The 14,982-nt window shown below is 44.3% G+C and overlaps 2 protein-coding genes across 6 annotated transcripts in view; both read right to left on the bottom strand.

The window, feature by feature from the left end:
* The window catches only part of LOC143781788 (protein NYNRIN-like), a 1,337,202-nt gene that overhangs the window by 487,275 nt on the left and 834,945 nt on the right, over positions 1-14,982 (bottom strand). The gene's annotated exons all lie outside the window — the stretch shown is intronic.
* CNPY1 (canopy FGF signaling regulator 1) overlaps positions 1-14,982 on the bottom strand; it is a 211,907-nt gene that overhangs the window by 190,293 nt on the left and 6,632 nt on the right. For 2 of the 5 annotated variants that reach the window (XM_077268618.1, XM_077268617.1), the window contains exon 2: positions 2,377-2,413. The exons of the other annotated variants lie outside the window; for them this stretch is intronic. In XM_077268618.1, the coding sequence (XP_077124733.1) occupies positions 2,377-2,379 (3 nt within the window). In that variant the 5' untranslated portion in view covers positions 2,380-2,413. The remainder of the gene's footprint in view (positions 1-2,376; positions 2,414-14,982) is intronic. 5 annotated transcript variants of the gene reach the window in all.

Below are 14,982 nucleotides of genomic sequence, written 5' to 3'. Positions count from 1 at the left end.
ACGTGGGACCGCTCATTAGAGAAATGAATAGGCTGCTCCACCTCCCATAGGGGCGGAGCCGCCTATTCATTTCTCTAATGAGCGGTGCCGGTGACCGCTGATAGAGGAAGAGGCTGCGGCACCGAAGACCAGCTGTCTGGGGGAAGGAGCGGGACGCCGGGAGCAGGTAAGTATCTCATATTCACCTGTCCTCGTTCCACACGCCGCTCCATCTTCCTGGCATCTCTCCGCACTGACTGTGCAGGTCAGAGGGCGCGATGATGCATATAGTGTGCGCGCCGCCCTCTGCCTGATCAGTCAGTGCAGAGAGACGCCGGGACGGGACGCTGAGGAGCTGCGGCAAGAGAGGTGAGTATGTGTTTTTTTTTTTTTATTGCAGCAGCAGCAATGGCACAGATTTATGTGGAGTATCTGTGGGGCAACGGTGCAGAGCACTACATGGCACAGCTATGGGGCAACGGTGCAGAGCACTATATGGCACAGCTATGGGGCAACGGTGAAGAGCATTATATATATGGCATAGCTATGGGGCAACGGTGCAGAGCACTATATGGCACAGCTATGGGGCAACGGTGCAGAGCATTATATATATGGCATAGCTATGGGGCAACGGTGCAGAGCACTATATGGCACAGCTATGGGGCAACAGTGCAGAGCATTATATATATGTGGCATAGCTATGGGGCAACGGTGCAGAGCACTATATGGCACAGCTATGGGGCAACGGTGCAGAGCATTATATATATGGCATAGCTATGGGGCAACGGTGCAGAGCACTATATGGCACAGCTATGGGGCAATGGTGCAGAGCACTATATATATGGCACAGCTATGGGGCAACGGTGCAGAGCACTATATGGCACAGCTATGGGGCAACGGTGCAGAGCACTGTATGGCACAGCTATGGGGCAACGGTGCAGAGCACTATATATATGGCACAGCTATGGGGCAATGGTGCAGAGCACTATATGGCACAGCTATGGGGCAATGGTGCAGAGCATTATATATATGGCACAGCTATGGGGCAACGGTGCAGAGCACTATATGGCACAGCTATGGGGCAATGGTGCAGAGCATTATATATATGGCACAGCTATGGGGCAACGGTGCAGAGCATTATATATATGGCACAGCTATGGGGCAACGGTGCAGAGCATTATATATATGGCACAGCTATCTATGGGGCAACGGTGCAGAGCATTGTATATATGGCACAGCTTTATGTGGAGCATCTATGGGGCCATAATGAACGGTGCAGAGCATTATATGTGGCACAGTTTTATGTGGAGCATCTATGGGGCCATAATGAACGGTGCAGAGCATTATATGTGGCACAGCTTTATGTGGAGCATCTATGGGGCCATAATGAACGGTATGGCGCATCTATTTTTAATTTTGAAATTCACCGGTAGCTGCTGCATTTTCCATGCTAGGCTTATACTCGAGTCAATAAGTTTTCCCAGTTTTTTGTGGCAAAATTAGGGGGGTCGGCTTATACTCGGGTCGGCTTATACTCGAGTATATACGGTAACTTAACCTTCACAACACAGTGTGCTGGAGGAAAATACTCTGGTTTCATATCACTGACACTATTAAAGGGGTTGTCCACTACTTTCAATTAACCCCCCAATGTATCCCCCCGGGGCCCCTAATGAATTGTGTAAATACCTTTCGTTGCCGTTTTCGCGTGACCCCCAAGCTGCAGCCGCCGCTAATTTCCGCCGACGTCACGTCAATTTCCAGACTCTGGAAATTAGTGTGTATGTGTGTGTCTCTGTGTGCAGGCATCGTCCGATGGGACTACAAGTCCCATCGGGCTCTGCCTGCTACAGTGACACATTAGCCAATTATGGGACAGTAGTTGTCCCATCATCTGGCTACTGTGTTGAAAGTAAAAAAAAACAACAACACATACACATATACAGTACATACAGACATACAACATACACTATGTGACATGCAACATGTGACATCATGCGACATGCAACATGCGAAATGTGACAACATGCGACATGCAGCATGTGACAACATGCGACGACATGCAACATGTGACAACATGCAACATGTGACAACATGCAACATGTGACAACATGCAACATGTGACAACATGCAACGACATGCAGCATGTGACATGCGGCATGCAACATGTGACGACATGCACTATGCGACATGTGACAACATGCAACATGTGATGACATGCGACGACATGCACCATGCGATGACATACAGCATGCGACATGCAGCATGCGACATGTGACAACATGGAGCATGCGACGACATGCAACATGCAGCATGCGACATGCAACATGCCACATACAGTACATATATACAACATACATATAGACATTCAGTGCAAATAACAGATTACATACTCACCATCACTTGTCAATTTGATCCCCGAAGCCAGTGTCATCTATAAAAAATATAAAAATAATAATCAAACAATATACTCCCTGATCCGCAGATATCCAATTAAAACGAGTGTCCCACGACGATCTCCCGTGGAGAACAGCGGCATCAGCTGATGCGACCGCTCTCCAAGGGCTCCAGAAATACAATGATGGAAGGTATCCTTCCACAATGTATTCCCCACAATGTATTCCTACGCCCCTGTGAGAAAATAGTCTCACTTTTGGCATTGCTGTGTGAGAAAGTTCCCACGCAGCTTTTGCCATAAAGTGAGACCAGTGAACTATAGTAACCTCTCAGTGATGCACTGCAGGAGCCATTGTCTCCTGTCAGTATGTCACTGGAAGTCCTATAGAGCAGTGACATCACCCGATGTCACTGTTCTATAGGGGAGATCGTCGTGGGACACTCGTTATTAATTGGACAACGTCGGACAGGGAGTATACGGTTTATTTTACGTTTTTTGCAGCCGCTGAAGTATGGTAAGTAAGGTTAAATTAAGAAAATTAAAATACTTTTTTCTGGCTGTGTTTTTTTTTTTTTTTTTTTTAAACTCTTTCACTACTATAGGATTAATAATGGATAGGCGTCATATTGACGCCTCTCCATTATTAACCCGGCTTAATGTCACCTTACAATAGCAAGGTGACATTAACCCCTTATTACCCCTCCGCTACTCGGGAGTGGGAAGAGAGGGGCTAAGTGCCGGAATTGGCGCATCTCACAGGTGCGCCATTTCTGGGGCGGCTGCGGACTGGTATTTGCAGCCGGGGGGGGCGGCAATATCCATGGCCCCTCTCCAGGCTATGACTATCAGCCCGCAGCTGTCTGCGTAGCCTTTCAGGCTATAAAATATAGGGGGACCCCTCGTCATTTTTTTGGGGTCCCACCAATTTTAATAGCCAGTAAAGGCTACGCAGACAGCTGTGGGCTGATATTCATAGCCTCGGAGGGGCCATGGGTATTACCCCTTCCCAGGCTACAAATATTGGCCCCCGGCTTTCCCCCTCTGGCGCAGAAAATTGCGCGGGAGCCCACGCCATTTATTTATTTTTTTTTACTGAAACATATTGTTCATTAACCCCTTTCTGCCAGCTGACGGAATAGTATGTCAGCTGGCAGCATCCACTGCTTTGCGGTGGGCTTCGGCGGTGAGCCCACTTCAAAGCCGCAACATGTCAGCTGTTTTCAATACAGCAAAAAAAATGTACATGATCGCTAAACGGCGTAGCGAGAAAAAGAAATCAAAAGCCAAAATTATGTTTTTTTGGTCGCCGCGACAGTGCATTAAATTAAATAATTTAATTAATTAAATTAAATAAACAAAAAAAAAACCGGGCGAACAAAAGAACGTATCTGCACAAAAGTGGTATCATCAAAAACGTCAGCTTGGCACGCAAGAATTAGCCCTCACCCGACCCGATATCTCAGAAAGTATAGACGCTACGGGTATCGGAAAATGGCGCATTTTTTTTTTTTTTTAAGCAAAGTTTGGAATTTTTTTTTACCACTTAGAAAAAAATAACCTAGACATGTTTGGTGTCTATGAACTCGTAATCACCTGGAGAATCATAATGGTAGGTCAGTTTTATGCTGTGTGTACAATACATGTTGCAGATTTGGGTGCAGAATTTACTGCACAAAATCTGCATCTACTTGCAAAAAACGCAGCTGCGTTTTTTATGCATTTTTTTCACATTTTTTTCACGGTTTTGATGTGGGTTTTTTGTGCGGTTTTGATGCAGTTCTTGGTGCGGTTTTTGGTGCATTATGGCGCGATTTTGATTCAGTGTTTGCTGCAGTATTTGGTGCGTTTTTTGCGTGGTTTTGATTCAGGTTTTTGATGCTTTTTTATGCCGTTTTTGGTGAAGTTTTGATGCAGTTTTTGGTGCAGTTTTGATGCGTTTTTTGGTGCGGTTTTGATGCAGTTTTGATGCAGTTTTGATGCAGTTTTTGGTGCAGTTTTGATGCAGTTTTTGGTGCCGTTTTGATGCAGTTCTTGGTGCAGTTTTGATGCAGTTTTTGGTGCAGTTTTGATGCAGTTTTCGGTGCGGTTTTTATGTGTTTTTGATGCAGTTTTGATGCGTTTTTAGTGCGGTTTTGATGGCAGTTAATTTTTTTTTTTTGTGCTGTTTTTGCGCGTTTTTGTAAGCAAAATAAAGATGTATTATTGAACAAAAAAAAAAGATTTGTGATGTCATTATTGTCCAACCTCCTCTTTTACATTTGTCCAACCCACACTCAATTACACACAGATAGACTTATAGATGATAGATGAAATGGATAGACAGATCTACATATAGATAGATCTATAGATGCATACATCTATCTATTCATATATCTATCTATAGATATATCTGGATAGATATATCTATTGATAGATGTATGGATAGTGTAGAGTGCATGTCCACTGTCCGGATTACATCCGAATTAGCTGCAGATTGGATGCTGTGTACTTGTAGTCCCATCGGATGATGCCTGCACACACACAAGAGGAGGTTGGACAGAAATGACATCACAAATCTTTTTGAAGATAGAGGAGGGAGATGAGGGAGGGGTTTGGGTGTGTTTTGGAGTGGGTGTGGTAGGTTCGAGCTTAGTGGCCAGTGCAATGCATCATGGAACTTGTAGTATTAGAGCACAATAACTCAGGAGAAAGGAAGTTGTCGATTAACCCCATGAGAGCTGGATCCAGCACTGAAGATGTGCTGCTGTAGCATGATAAAAGGTAATATTGCTAAAATAAACACAGTGGATGTTTTCAGTGGCATATAATAGCAAGATTTATGAAAGAAAAAAAAAATTGTAGTGGACAACTTCTTTAAGAGCAGTGACAAATGTTTCCCCTCTAATACATTACCAGTGACTTTGTCACATATTCCCCCCCCTCTGCTCAAAGCCGGGGGTTTTGGCACCTTTACTTGGTAAGCAGGGAAGTCCGGCCTGGGCATCTGCGTTCCCGTGCAACTTTCCTTTCCTATGCTCAACATGAAAAGTTAAATCTTGGAGGCCTAAGAACTACCTGGTTACCAGAACATTTTTACCCCCCTTCTCCCACAACAACCTAAGAGGGACATGGTCAGATACCAGCTTAACCCCTTAGTGACAGAGCCAATTTGCAGCTTAATGACCAGGCCAATTAAAACAATTCTGACCACTGTCACTTTATGAGGTTATAATTCTGGAACGCTTTTACAGATCCCGCTGATTCTAAGAATGTTTTTTTTGTGACATATTGTACTTCATGTTAGTGGTAATATTTATTCCATATTACTTGTGCTTATTTATGGAAAAAACAGAAATATGGCGAAAAATTTAAAAATGTTTGCAATTTTCCAACTTTGAATTTTTATGCCCTTAAATCAGAAAGATATGTCACACAAAATAGTTAATAAATAACATTTCCCATATGTTTACTTTACATCAGCACAATTTTGGAAACAAAATTTGTTTTTGTTATAAGGAAGTTATAAGGGTTAAAATTTGACTAGCAATTTCTCATTTTCACAACAAAATTTACAAATAAGATGCGGCCACTGCAATCAGGGGCTTATCTACAGCATGCTGTAATGCTGTAGATAAGCCCCCCCCCCCCCCCGATGTAACCTGCAAGATAAGAAAAACAGGTTATATTTTACTCACCCAGGGGCGGACCCGGTTCGGTCCGGTCCGATGGGCATTGCGATACGGGTCCGGCGCCTCCCAACTTCATACGATGACGTCCTATTCTTTGCTTCCTGCTGCGGCTCCTGTGCAGGCGTACTTTGTCTTCCCTGTTGAGGGCAGCGTAAAGTACTGCAGTTTGCAGGCGCCAGGTAAGGTCAGAGAGGCCCGGCGCCTGCGCACTGCAGTACTTTGCTCTGCCCTCAACAGGGCAGAAAAAGTATGCCTGCGCAGGAGCAGCGGCAGGAAGCAAAGAAGAGGACGTCATCGTATGAAGATGGGAGGTGTCGGACCCGTATCACGACGCTCATCGGACCGGATAGCTCCACCAATGGAAAAATAAAAAAGCTATAGCTCTCAGCTAACATTAAATGTGTAGAACAGAATGTAAGTCCGCAAGGACAGGGTCCTCTCCCCTCTGTACCAGTCTGTCATTGTAAATTTGCTTACTGTAAACGATATCTATAACTCTGTACGTAACCACTTTCTCATGTACAGCACCATGGAATTAATGGTGCTATATAAATAAATAATAATAAAGCTGCGCTTCGTAACACTATAATGTGTAGACATTGAATATATAAAATTGGAATTGCATTATTATTATTGAAAATAAGTTAAAAAATGAAGGTAATCTATATATATAATTGTCTAAGGGTCACTTCTGTCTGTCTGTCTGTCTGTTTGTCACGGATATTCATTGGTCGCGGCCTCTGTCACGGAAATCCCAAGTCGCTGATTGGTTGCGGCAAAACAGCCACGACCAATCAGCGATAGGTACAGTCCAGCAGCGAAATGGCCGCTGCTTACTGCCCTGCACTCAGTGTCCCGTCCATACTCCCCTCCAGTCAGCGCTCACACAGGGTTAATGGCTGCTAATGGCTGCTATGAACCCTGTGTGACCAACTTTTTACTATTGATGCTGCCTATGCAGCATCAATAGTAAAAAGATATAATGTTAAAAATAATAATAAAAAAAAAAAAATTGCCCGCTGTCCTCGGCAGTGCAAGCGGCAGGTTCCGGTGCCAAGGATGCTATGCGAGAAGGACCTGTTATGACGTCACGTTCATGTGACCGCGACATCATCACAGGTCCTAAGCGCACAGCAACCCTGGGACCGGAAGCTGCCGTGTGCACCGCACACAGGCTCCAGGACTTCAAGGGGCCTTCGGGAGGCGAGTATATGTTTATTTTTTATTTTAATTCTTTTTTTACCACACATATAGTGCCCACGTTGCTATATACTACGTGGGCTGTGTTACATACTGCGTGGGCTGTGTTATATGCTACATCTCTGTGCTTATACACTATGTAGCTTGGCAATATACTAAATCGCTGTGCTTTATACTACGTAACCTGTGTTATATACTCCATGCGCAGTGTTATATACTAAGTCTCTGTGTTATATACTACGTGGCTGTGCAATATACTACGTGGCTGTGCAATATACTACGTGCTCTGTTATATACTACGTGGCTGTGTTATATACTACGTGGCTGTGCAATATAATACGTGACTGTGCAATATACTACGTGACTGTGCAATATACTACGTGGCTGTGCAATATACTACGTGGCTGTGCAATATACTACGTGGCTGTGCAATACACTATGTGGCTGTGTTATATACTACGTGGCTGTGTTATATACTACGTGGCTGTGCTATATACTACGTGCGCTGTGTTATATACTACGTGGCTCTGTTATATACTACGTCGGTTGTGTTATATACTACGTGACTGTGCAATATAGTATGTGGCCTATGCTATATACTACCTACATATTCTAGAATACCCGATACGTTAGAATCGGGCCACCATATAATTAGCACAATAATTGGACAAACAGCCCAACAGCAGCTACAAGGCTTAACCCTTTGCTGGGACACTAACCTAATATGATGCCTCTCCAGGGCTAACAGCCTACAATTACCGTATATACTCGAGCATAAGCCGACCCGAGTATAAGCCGACCCCCTTAATTTTGCCACAAAAACTGGGAAAACTTAATGACTCGAGTATAAGCCTAGGGTGGGAAATGTCAAAAGTAAAAATAGATACCAATAAAAGTAAAATTAATTAAGACATTAGGTTAAGTGTTTTTGAATATTGATATTGAATCAAGAGCCCCATATAATGCTCCATAAAGTTTATGATGGGCCCCATAAGATGCTCCATATTAAAATATGCCCCATATAATCCTGCATAAAGGTTAATAATGGCCCCATAAGATGCTCCATAGACACATTTGCCCCATATAGTGCTGCACAAACGTTGATTATGGCCCCATAAGATGCTCCATACAGACACTTGCCCCATACAATGCTCCACAAACGTTAATTATGGCTCCATAAAGATATTTGCACCATACAGTGCTGCACAAACGTTAATTATGGCCCCATAAGATGCTCCATACAGACACTTGTCCCATTTGCTGTTGCTGCAATATTAAAAACAAACAAAAAAAAAACCCACATACTCACCTCTCGTCACTCAGGCCCCTGGCACTTGCAATATTCACCTTTCCTCGTCCCGATGCCGCTCCGTCTTCAGCGTCTTCTGCACTGAAGTTCAGGCAGAGGGCGCGCACTAACCACGTCACCGCGCCCTCTGACCTGAGTGTCACTGCAGAAGACGCTGAAGGCAGAGCGGCACCCGGCACAAGGAGAGGTGAATATTGCTCAGCGCTCCCCCTCCCCAGTATACTCACCTGCTCCTGGCGCGGTCCCTGGTTCCCCGGTGCCACAGCTTCTTCCTGTATTGAGCGGTCACCGTTACCGCTCATTATAGTAATGAATATGCGGCTCCACCCCTATGGGAGGTGGAGCCGCATATTCATTACTGTAATGAGCGGTACCATGTGACCGCTCAGTAAATGAAGAAGCTGCGGCGTTGGGGAACCAGGGACCGCGCCAGGAGCAGGTGAGTATAATTAGACAGCCCCCGCTTCCCCTCCCCTGCCGACCCCTGGGTATGACTCGAGTATAAGCCGAGAGGGGGACTTTCAGCCCAAAAAAATGGGCTGAAAATCTAGGCTTATACTCGAGTATATACGGTATATGGTGCTAATTAAAAAAGTCTTCGGCTAATGGGTGGAGTGCTCAGTTAGAAGGCATGTACTACAAATATCAATTTATAATTTGTTAATTATACATAGAGTGGCTCATCTATTCACACTTGTCTTTTTCTGCTTGGAAGTGCCAGTCACTTTTTTTTTTTTTTTTAAACATCTCAGAATAGAGCAAATAAAAAAAATAGAATTAGTCTTACCGGTAATTCGGTTTCTAGGAACCTTCCATGACAGCGGTACCGGAGGATGTCTCCCCGCCCTAATGGGGGACAGGAACACAAAGAGGTTAAATACCCTCCCCTTCCTGCCACATCCAGTGTTTTTTCTGGACACAGTAGCATGTATAATTACCAACTCGGTGCAGGAACCCCTCAATAAATATCGTCAATAGGGAGGGAAATTAGTGCTGCCGTGGAAGGTTCCTAGAAACCGAATTACCGGTAAGACTAATTCTATTTTCTCTAGTCACCTTCCACGACAGCGGTACCAGAGTAGTACCAACAAATAATTTCTTAGGGAGGGACGACAGCCTGCAGAACTCGTCTGCCGAATGTTAAATCCCTGTTAAAGTCTAATCTGTAGTGCCTGGTGAACGTGTGAACCGACGACCAGGTGGCGGCTCTGCAGATCTGCTCCATACATGCGTCTCCTCTCTCTGCCCATGATGTCGACACTGACCGTGTAGAGTGGGCCTTTAGTGATAAAGGAGGGGATAAGAGATGAATATGCAAGGGCTATGGCTTGCTTAATCGAATTGGCAATTGTGTTCTTTGCCGCCTTTTTGCTCTTGTTCCTTCCTGAGTATTGGATAAATAAACTTCGATCAATCCTCCAGCTCTCAGTCTGTTGGAGGTAGAAAAGAACCGTTCTTCGGACGTCCAAGGTGTGGAAGGACTCTTCCTTCCTGTTGGAAGGGTCTGGGCAGAATGAGGGCAGCACTGTCCTGACCTCTATGAAAGTCTGACGTTACCTTAGGTAAAAATGATGAGTCTAGAAGAAGGATTATACTGTCAGTTGTCACCCTGAAATAAGGTTCTTGCATGGAAAAAGCCTGTATCTCTCCTACCCGTCTAGCAGAGGTAATGGTGACTAGAAAGACAGTTTTGAGGGTGAGAACTTTTAAGGAAGATTTTGATAAAGGTTCAAATGGAGATTGTGTCAGACTATTTAGAACCAAATTCAGGTCCCGGGGGGGACACGATTACGCACTGTGGGACAGAGTCTACTGGCTGAAGTCATGAAGCATTTTATCCAACGATGGTTGGCCAAATCCTGATAAGAAAAACGAACTAAGTGCAGACCTGAACTTTTAATGTACTCGGCCTAAGTCCTAACTCTAGACCTCTTTGGAGGAAGTTTAGGATCTGGGCAACATTCGGATGGAAAGGGTCCGGAGTATTCGGAGAGCACCATGAAGAACATTTCTTCCAGACTTTGCCATAAATGGCGTTGGTTACTGGCTTCCTACTTTTCTGAAGACTCTGAATTATTTCATAAGAAAGACCTCTTGCTCTCAGAATTTCGGCTTCAATAGCCATGCTGGGAGGTTCAATCTGTGTAGGTTCAGGTGTAATAAAGGACCTTGATGAAGAAGGATGCTCTTCTGGGGTAATTGTATTGGACCCTCGTGGGCCATCTCCAACAGTGCACTGTACCAACCCCTTCCCGGCCACATAGGGGCAATCAGAATTGTAGTGACCCGTTCGGATCGGATTTTCTGGAGAGTTTTTGACAGAATCGGGATAAGCGGGAAAGCATAAGCAAGGTCGAACTCCCAGGGGTGTGAGAAAGCGTCCATGCCCAGTGCTTTGTCTGTCATGATTAGGGAAAAATATGCTTGTAGTTTGGCATTCTGTCTGTTGGCGAATAAGTCTACATCCAGGATCCCCCATCGGGAAACTAGAGAGAGGAAGACTTCCTGATCCAGGCACCATTCTCCCGGATGTATATCTTTTCTGCTGAGAAAGTCTGCCTGGGTGTTGGCAGACCCCTTTAGATGGACTGCCGTGATAGATAAGAGGTGTCATTCTGCCCAGGAAAAAATTCTCGCAGCCAGATTTTTTAATTTCTCGAACCTCGTACCCCCTTGATGAAGGAGGTAAGCTACCGTGGTCACGTTGTCGGAGTATATTTTGACATGGTGACCCTGGAGAAGAGTCAATGCGGCCTTTAAGGCCTCCTCCACTGCCTTTAGTTCCCTGAAGTTTGATGAGCAGGCTCTGATGTTCGGAGACCATATGCCCAGGAAGTGAGAATTCTCTACTACAGCTCCCCATCCCCTTCGACTGGCATCTGAAGTGAGAATCGTCAGTGGGATCTGGTCCCAATTGACCCCCTGTTGAAGATTCCGGAGACAAAGCCACCATGTCAGCGATGTTCTGACGTGGTTGGGAAGGAGAACTTTCTTTGACAGGGAGCTCTGTTGCCTGTCCCAAGAAGACAATACGTGTGTCTGAAGGATTCTGGTATGGGCCTGGGCCCATGGTACCATCTGGATACAAGAGGTTAGGGACCCCAAAATGGACATGGAATGTCTCAGAGTAGGAGTCCTCAGGGTTTTGTACTTCTTTATCCTTTGCATCAGATCCTGTTGTCGTTCTTTGGGTAGAAAGGATTTTCTTAACTCTGAATTCAGAAGAACTCCTAGGAATTTCTTCCTTGTGGACGGAAGATCTGATTTTTCCTGGTTTGGTATCCATAACAGGGATTGTAGGATTTCTAGGGTCCTCACCACATCCGTGTTTAAACGGGAGGTTGATGGAGCGACAATGAGCAGGTCGTCTAGATATGGTATAATGCAAATCCCCTGAAGCCGTATGAAAATCACTGCCTCCGCCATGATCTTTGTGAACACACAAGGTGCTGATGAGATTCCGAACGGGAGGGCATTGAACCGACAATGTGTGATCATCCGGCCCTGGGAAATTGCGATTCTTAGGAATTTCCTGAATTTCTGATGGATTGGGACGTGATAATATGCGTCCCTTAAATCCACTGTAGCCATCACCCAGTTCTGACCTATCAGGGGAATAGCAAATCTTATTGATTCCATTTAGAATTTTCTGTATGTAATCACCCGATTTAAGGGTTTCAGATTGATAATTATCCTGTGCTTCCCCGAAGGTTTTCTGATTAGAAAAAGGTGAGAATAGTGACCTCTGCCTATCTCCTGTTGAGGAACTGGGGAGATTACTCCCATCTGGAGTAAATTCTAAAGGCCCGAGCAGAATGCATCCTACGAATGGAGACTTTGTAAAGGGGTAACCCTTAGGGGACAAGTGGGAGGACTCTCGAACTCCAATCTTAGACCGTCTTGTATGGTACGGAGTACCCACGAGTTTGAAGAGATGGAACGCCACTGGCTGATAAAAGTTCGAGAGGCGACCCCCGACCCCGAGGGAATAGGCACTGTTTATCTGGGGTGTGCTGGGTTTGGGGAACAAGGATATTCCTTCCCTTTCCCCCTTTAGGGTAGCTCCAGCGGCCTGTTTTGCCCTTGCCTTTGAAATCCCTTTGAGAGGTCTGATCTCTTGAGGGACGAAAAAAACTCTTTTTTGGAATCCTCTGCTCGGGGAGCGCCTTCTTTTTGTCTGTGGCTTTGCCTAAAATATCATCCAGGGCCTGACCAAACAGGTATCTACCCTGAAACGGAATGGTACAAAGTTTCGCTTTGGATGTAATGTCGCACTCCAGGACTTCAGTCACAGAGCTCTCCTCGCCGAGTTAGAAAGCACCGCGGCTTGGGATGCCACTCTGACAGATTCCGCCGAGGTGTCAGCAAGAAACCCAGTAGCTTTTTGGAGAAGGGGAAGGGAATCTAGAATCACTTCTCTCGATGTTCCCTGGGTAAGGTGATCTCCTCTAGAGTACGGAGCCAATGAAACAGAGATCTAGCTACACATGTAGATGCTATGTTTGTCTTAATGAGGTTCGTGGATGTGTCCCAAGATCGTCAAAGGAGACTCTCCATTTTTCGATCCATGGGATCCCTGAGCTGGGATGAGTCTTCAAATGGCAGTGCTGTCTTTTTTGTCACTCTGGACATCCACCTTTGGTGTGTCCCACAGAGAGGTGTCTCCATCTAGAGGGAAGCGGTTTTTTAACTCAGATGGGACACTAAGCCCTTTTTCAGGCGCAAATTGTAAAATGGAGTCACCTATGTGGTGAGTTCTACTGTTCTGGCACCTCAGAGAGTTTGCCAGTGGGTCATGGCACGCGCAAACCTCATCAGCCATATCTGCACTACAATATGGCAGTCCTTCCCTTATGAGCTTTGCACTGTGCCTCGAAAGTAGTTTTCAAACACATATGGGATATTGCCGTACTCAGGGGAAATTGAATAGTGAATTGTAGTGTTCATTTTCTTCTATTATCCCTTTTGAAAACTTGGCGCAAAAGCAATATTTTAGTGGAAAAAAATGGTAATTTTCCATTTACTCAGTCTAATGTTATACAATTCACCTGAAGGATAAAAATGTTCACTACAAAGACGAATTCCTGAAGAGGTGTAGTTTCCAAAATGGAGTCACTTGTGGGGGTTTCTGCTGTTTTGGCATGTCAGGGGATCTTCAAATGTGACAGAGCATCCACAATCTATTCCAGCCAAAACTGAGCTTCAGAATTCAGTTGACGCTCCTTCCCTTCAGTAGTTTTCAATCCACATATGGGGTGTCAGTGTACTTAGGAGAAACTGCACAACAAATTGTATGGTACATTTTCCCATTACACTTCTGAAAATTTAAACTTTTGGGCAAAACCAACAAATTTTGAGGCAAAAATTGTCTTTTGTTCATTTTTACAGCTGAACATTATAAAATTTTGTAAACCATCGGTGGGGTCAAGGTTTTCACAGCACATCTACATAAGTTCCTCGAGGGTGTAGTTTCCAAAATGGGGTCACTGTTTAGGCATATCAGGGGCTCTGGAAATGCGACATGTTGTCTGCTATTGATTCCAGCCAATTTTGCAATCCAAAAGTCAAAATGGCGCTCCTTACCTTCTGAGCGGTGCGCCTTACCAATAGTTTTCCACCACATATGGGGTGTCTGCGTACTCAGGAGATATTACACAACAAATTGTAATGTTCGACACTGCTTTAATTCCTGTGCAGCAACTGAAGGATTAATAAACTTAATGAATGTGATTTTAAAACCTTTGAGAGGGTGCATCTTTTAAAATGGTGTCACTTTTGGGTATTTTCTGTCATATAGGCCCAGCATAGTCACTTCAAATGTGATGTAGTGTTGGAAAATTGAGAAATTGCTGATTAACTTTTAACCCTTTTAATTTCTTAAAAATATATATGTTTAAAAAATTATGGTTATGTAAAGTAAACTTGTGGGAAACGTTATATATTAACTATTTTGTGCGATAAAACTATCTGGTTTAAGGGCATAAAAATTTACATTTTGAAAGTTGATAAATTTCAACGAAAACTATTGGTTTTGGATATTTTCACAAATAAAAGCAAAAAATATTGGCCTAAATTTACCATTAATATGATGTACAATGTTTTGCGAAAAAAATCTCAGAATCACTTGGATACAATGAATCGTTTCAGTGTTATTACCACATAAAGCTACATTCAGGGCTGTGGAGTCAGAGTCCATTTTGGTGGAGTCGGTGTCATGGAAATTGAGGAGTCGGAGTATTGGCTCACTGATTCCATAGCCCTGGTTACATTGGTCAGAATTGTAAAATTTGGCCTGGTCAGGAAGGTGAAACCGGCTCAGGGGTGGATAGGAGAAAATGGAACCTAACAATTTATTACGCAACTTTCCTGAATGTGGCAATAGCCAAAATGTGGTCAAACACTGCTGTTTTCAGACATCATCTTGCATT

This window comes from Ranitomeya variabilis, chromosome 6 (assembly GCF_051348905.1).
Source record: "Ranitomeya variabilis isolate aRanVar5 chromosome 6, aRanVar5.hap1, whole genome shotgun sequence".
Taxonomy (NCBI): Eukaryota; Metazoa; Chordata; class Amphibia; order Anura; family Dendrobatidae; genus Ranitomeya; species Ranitomeya variabilis.
The sequence above is the reverse complement of the archived record's forward strand: the minus strand, read 5'-3'. Positions and strand labels throughout refer to the sequence as shown.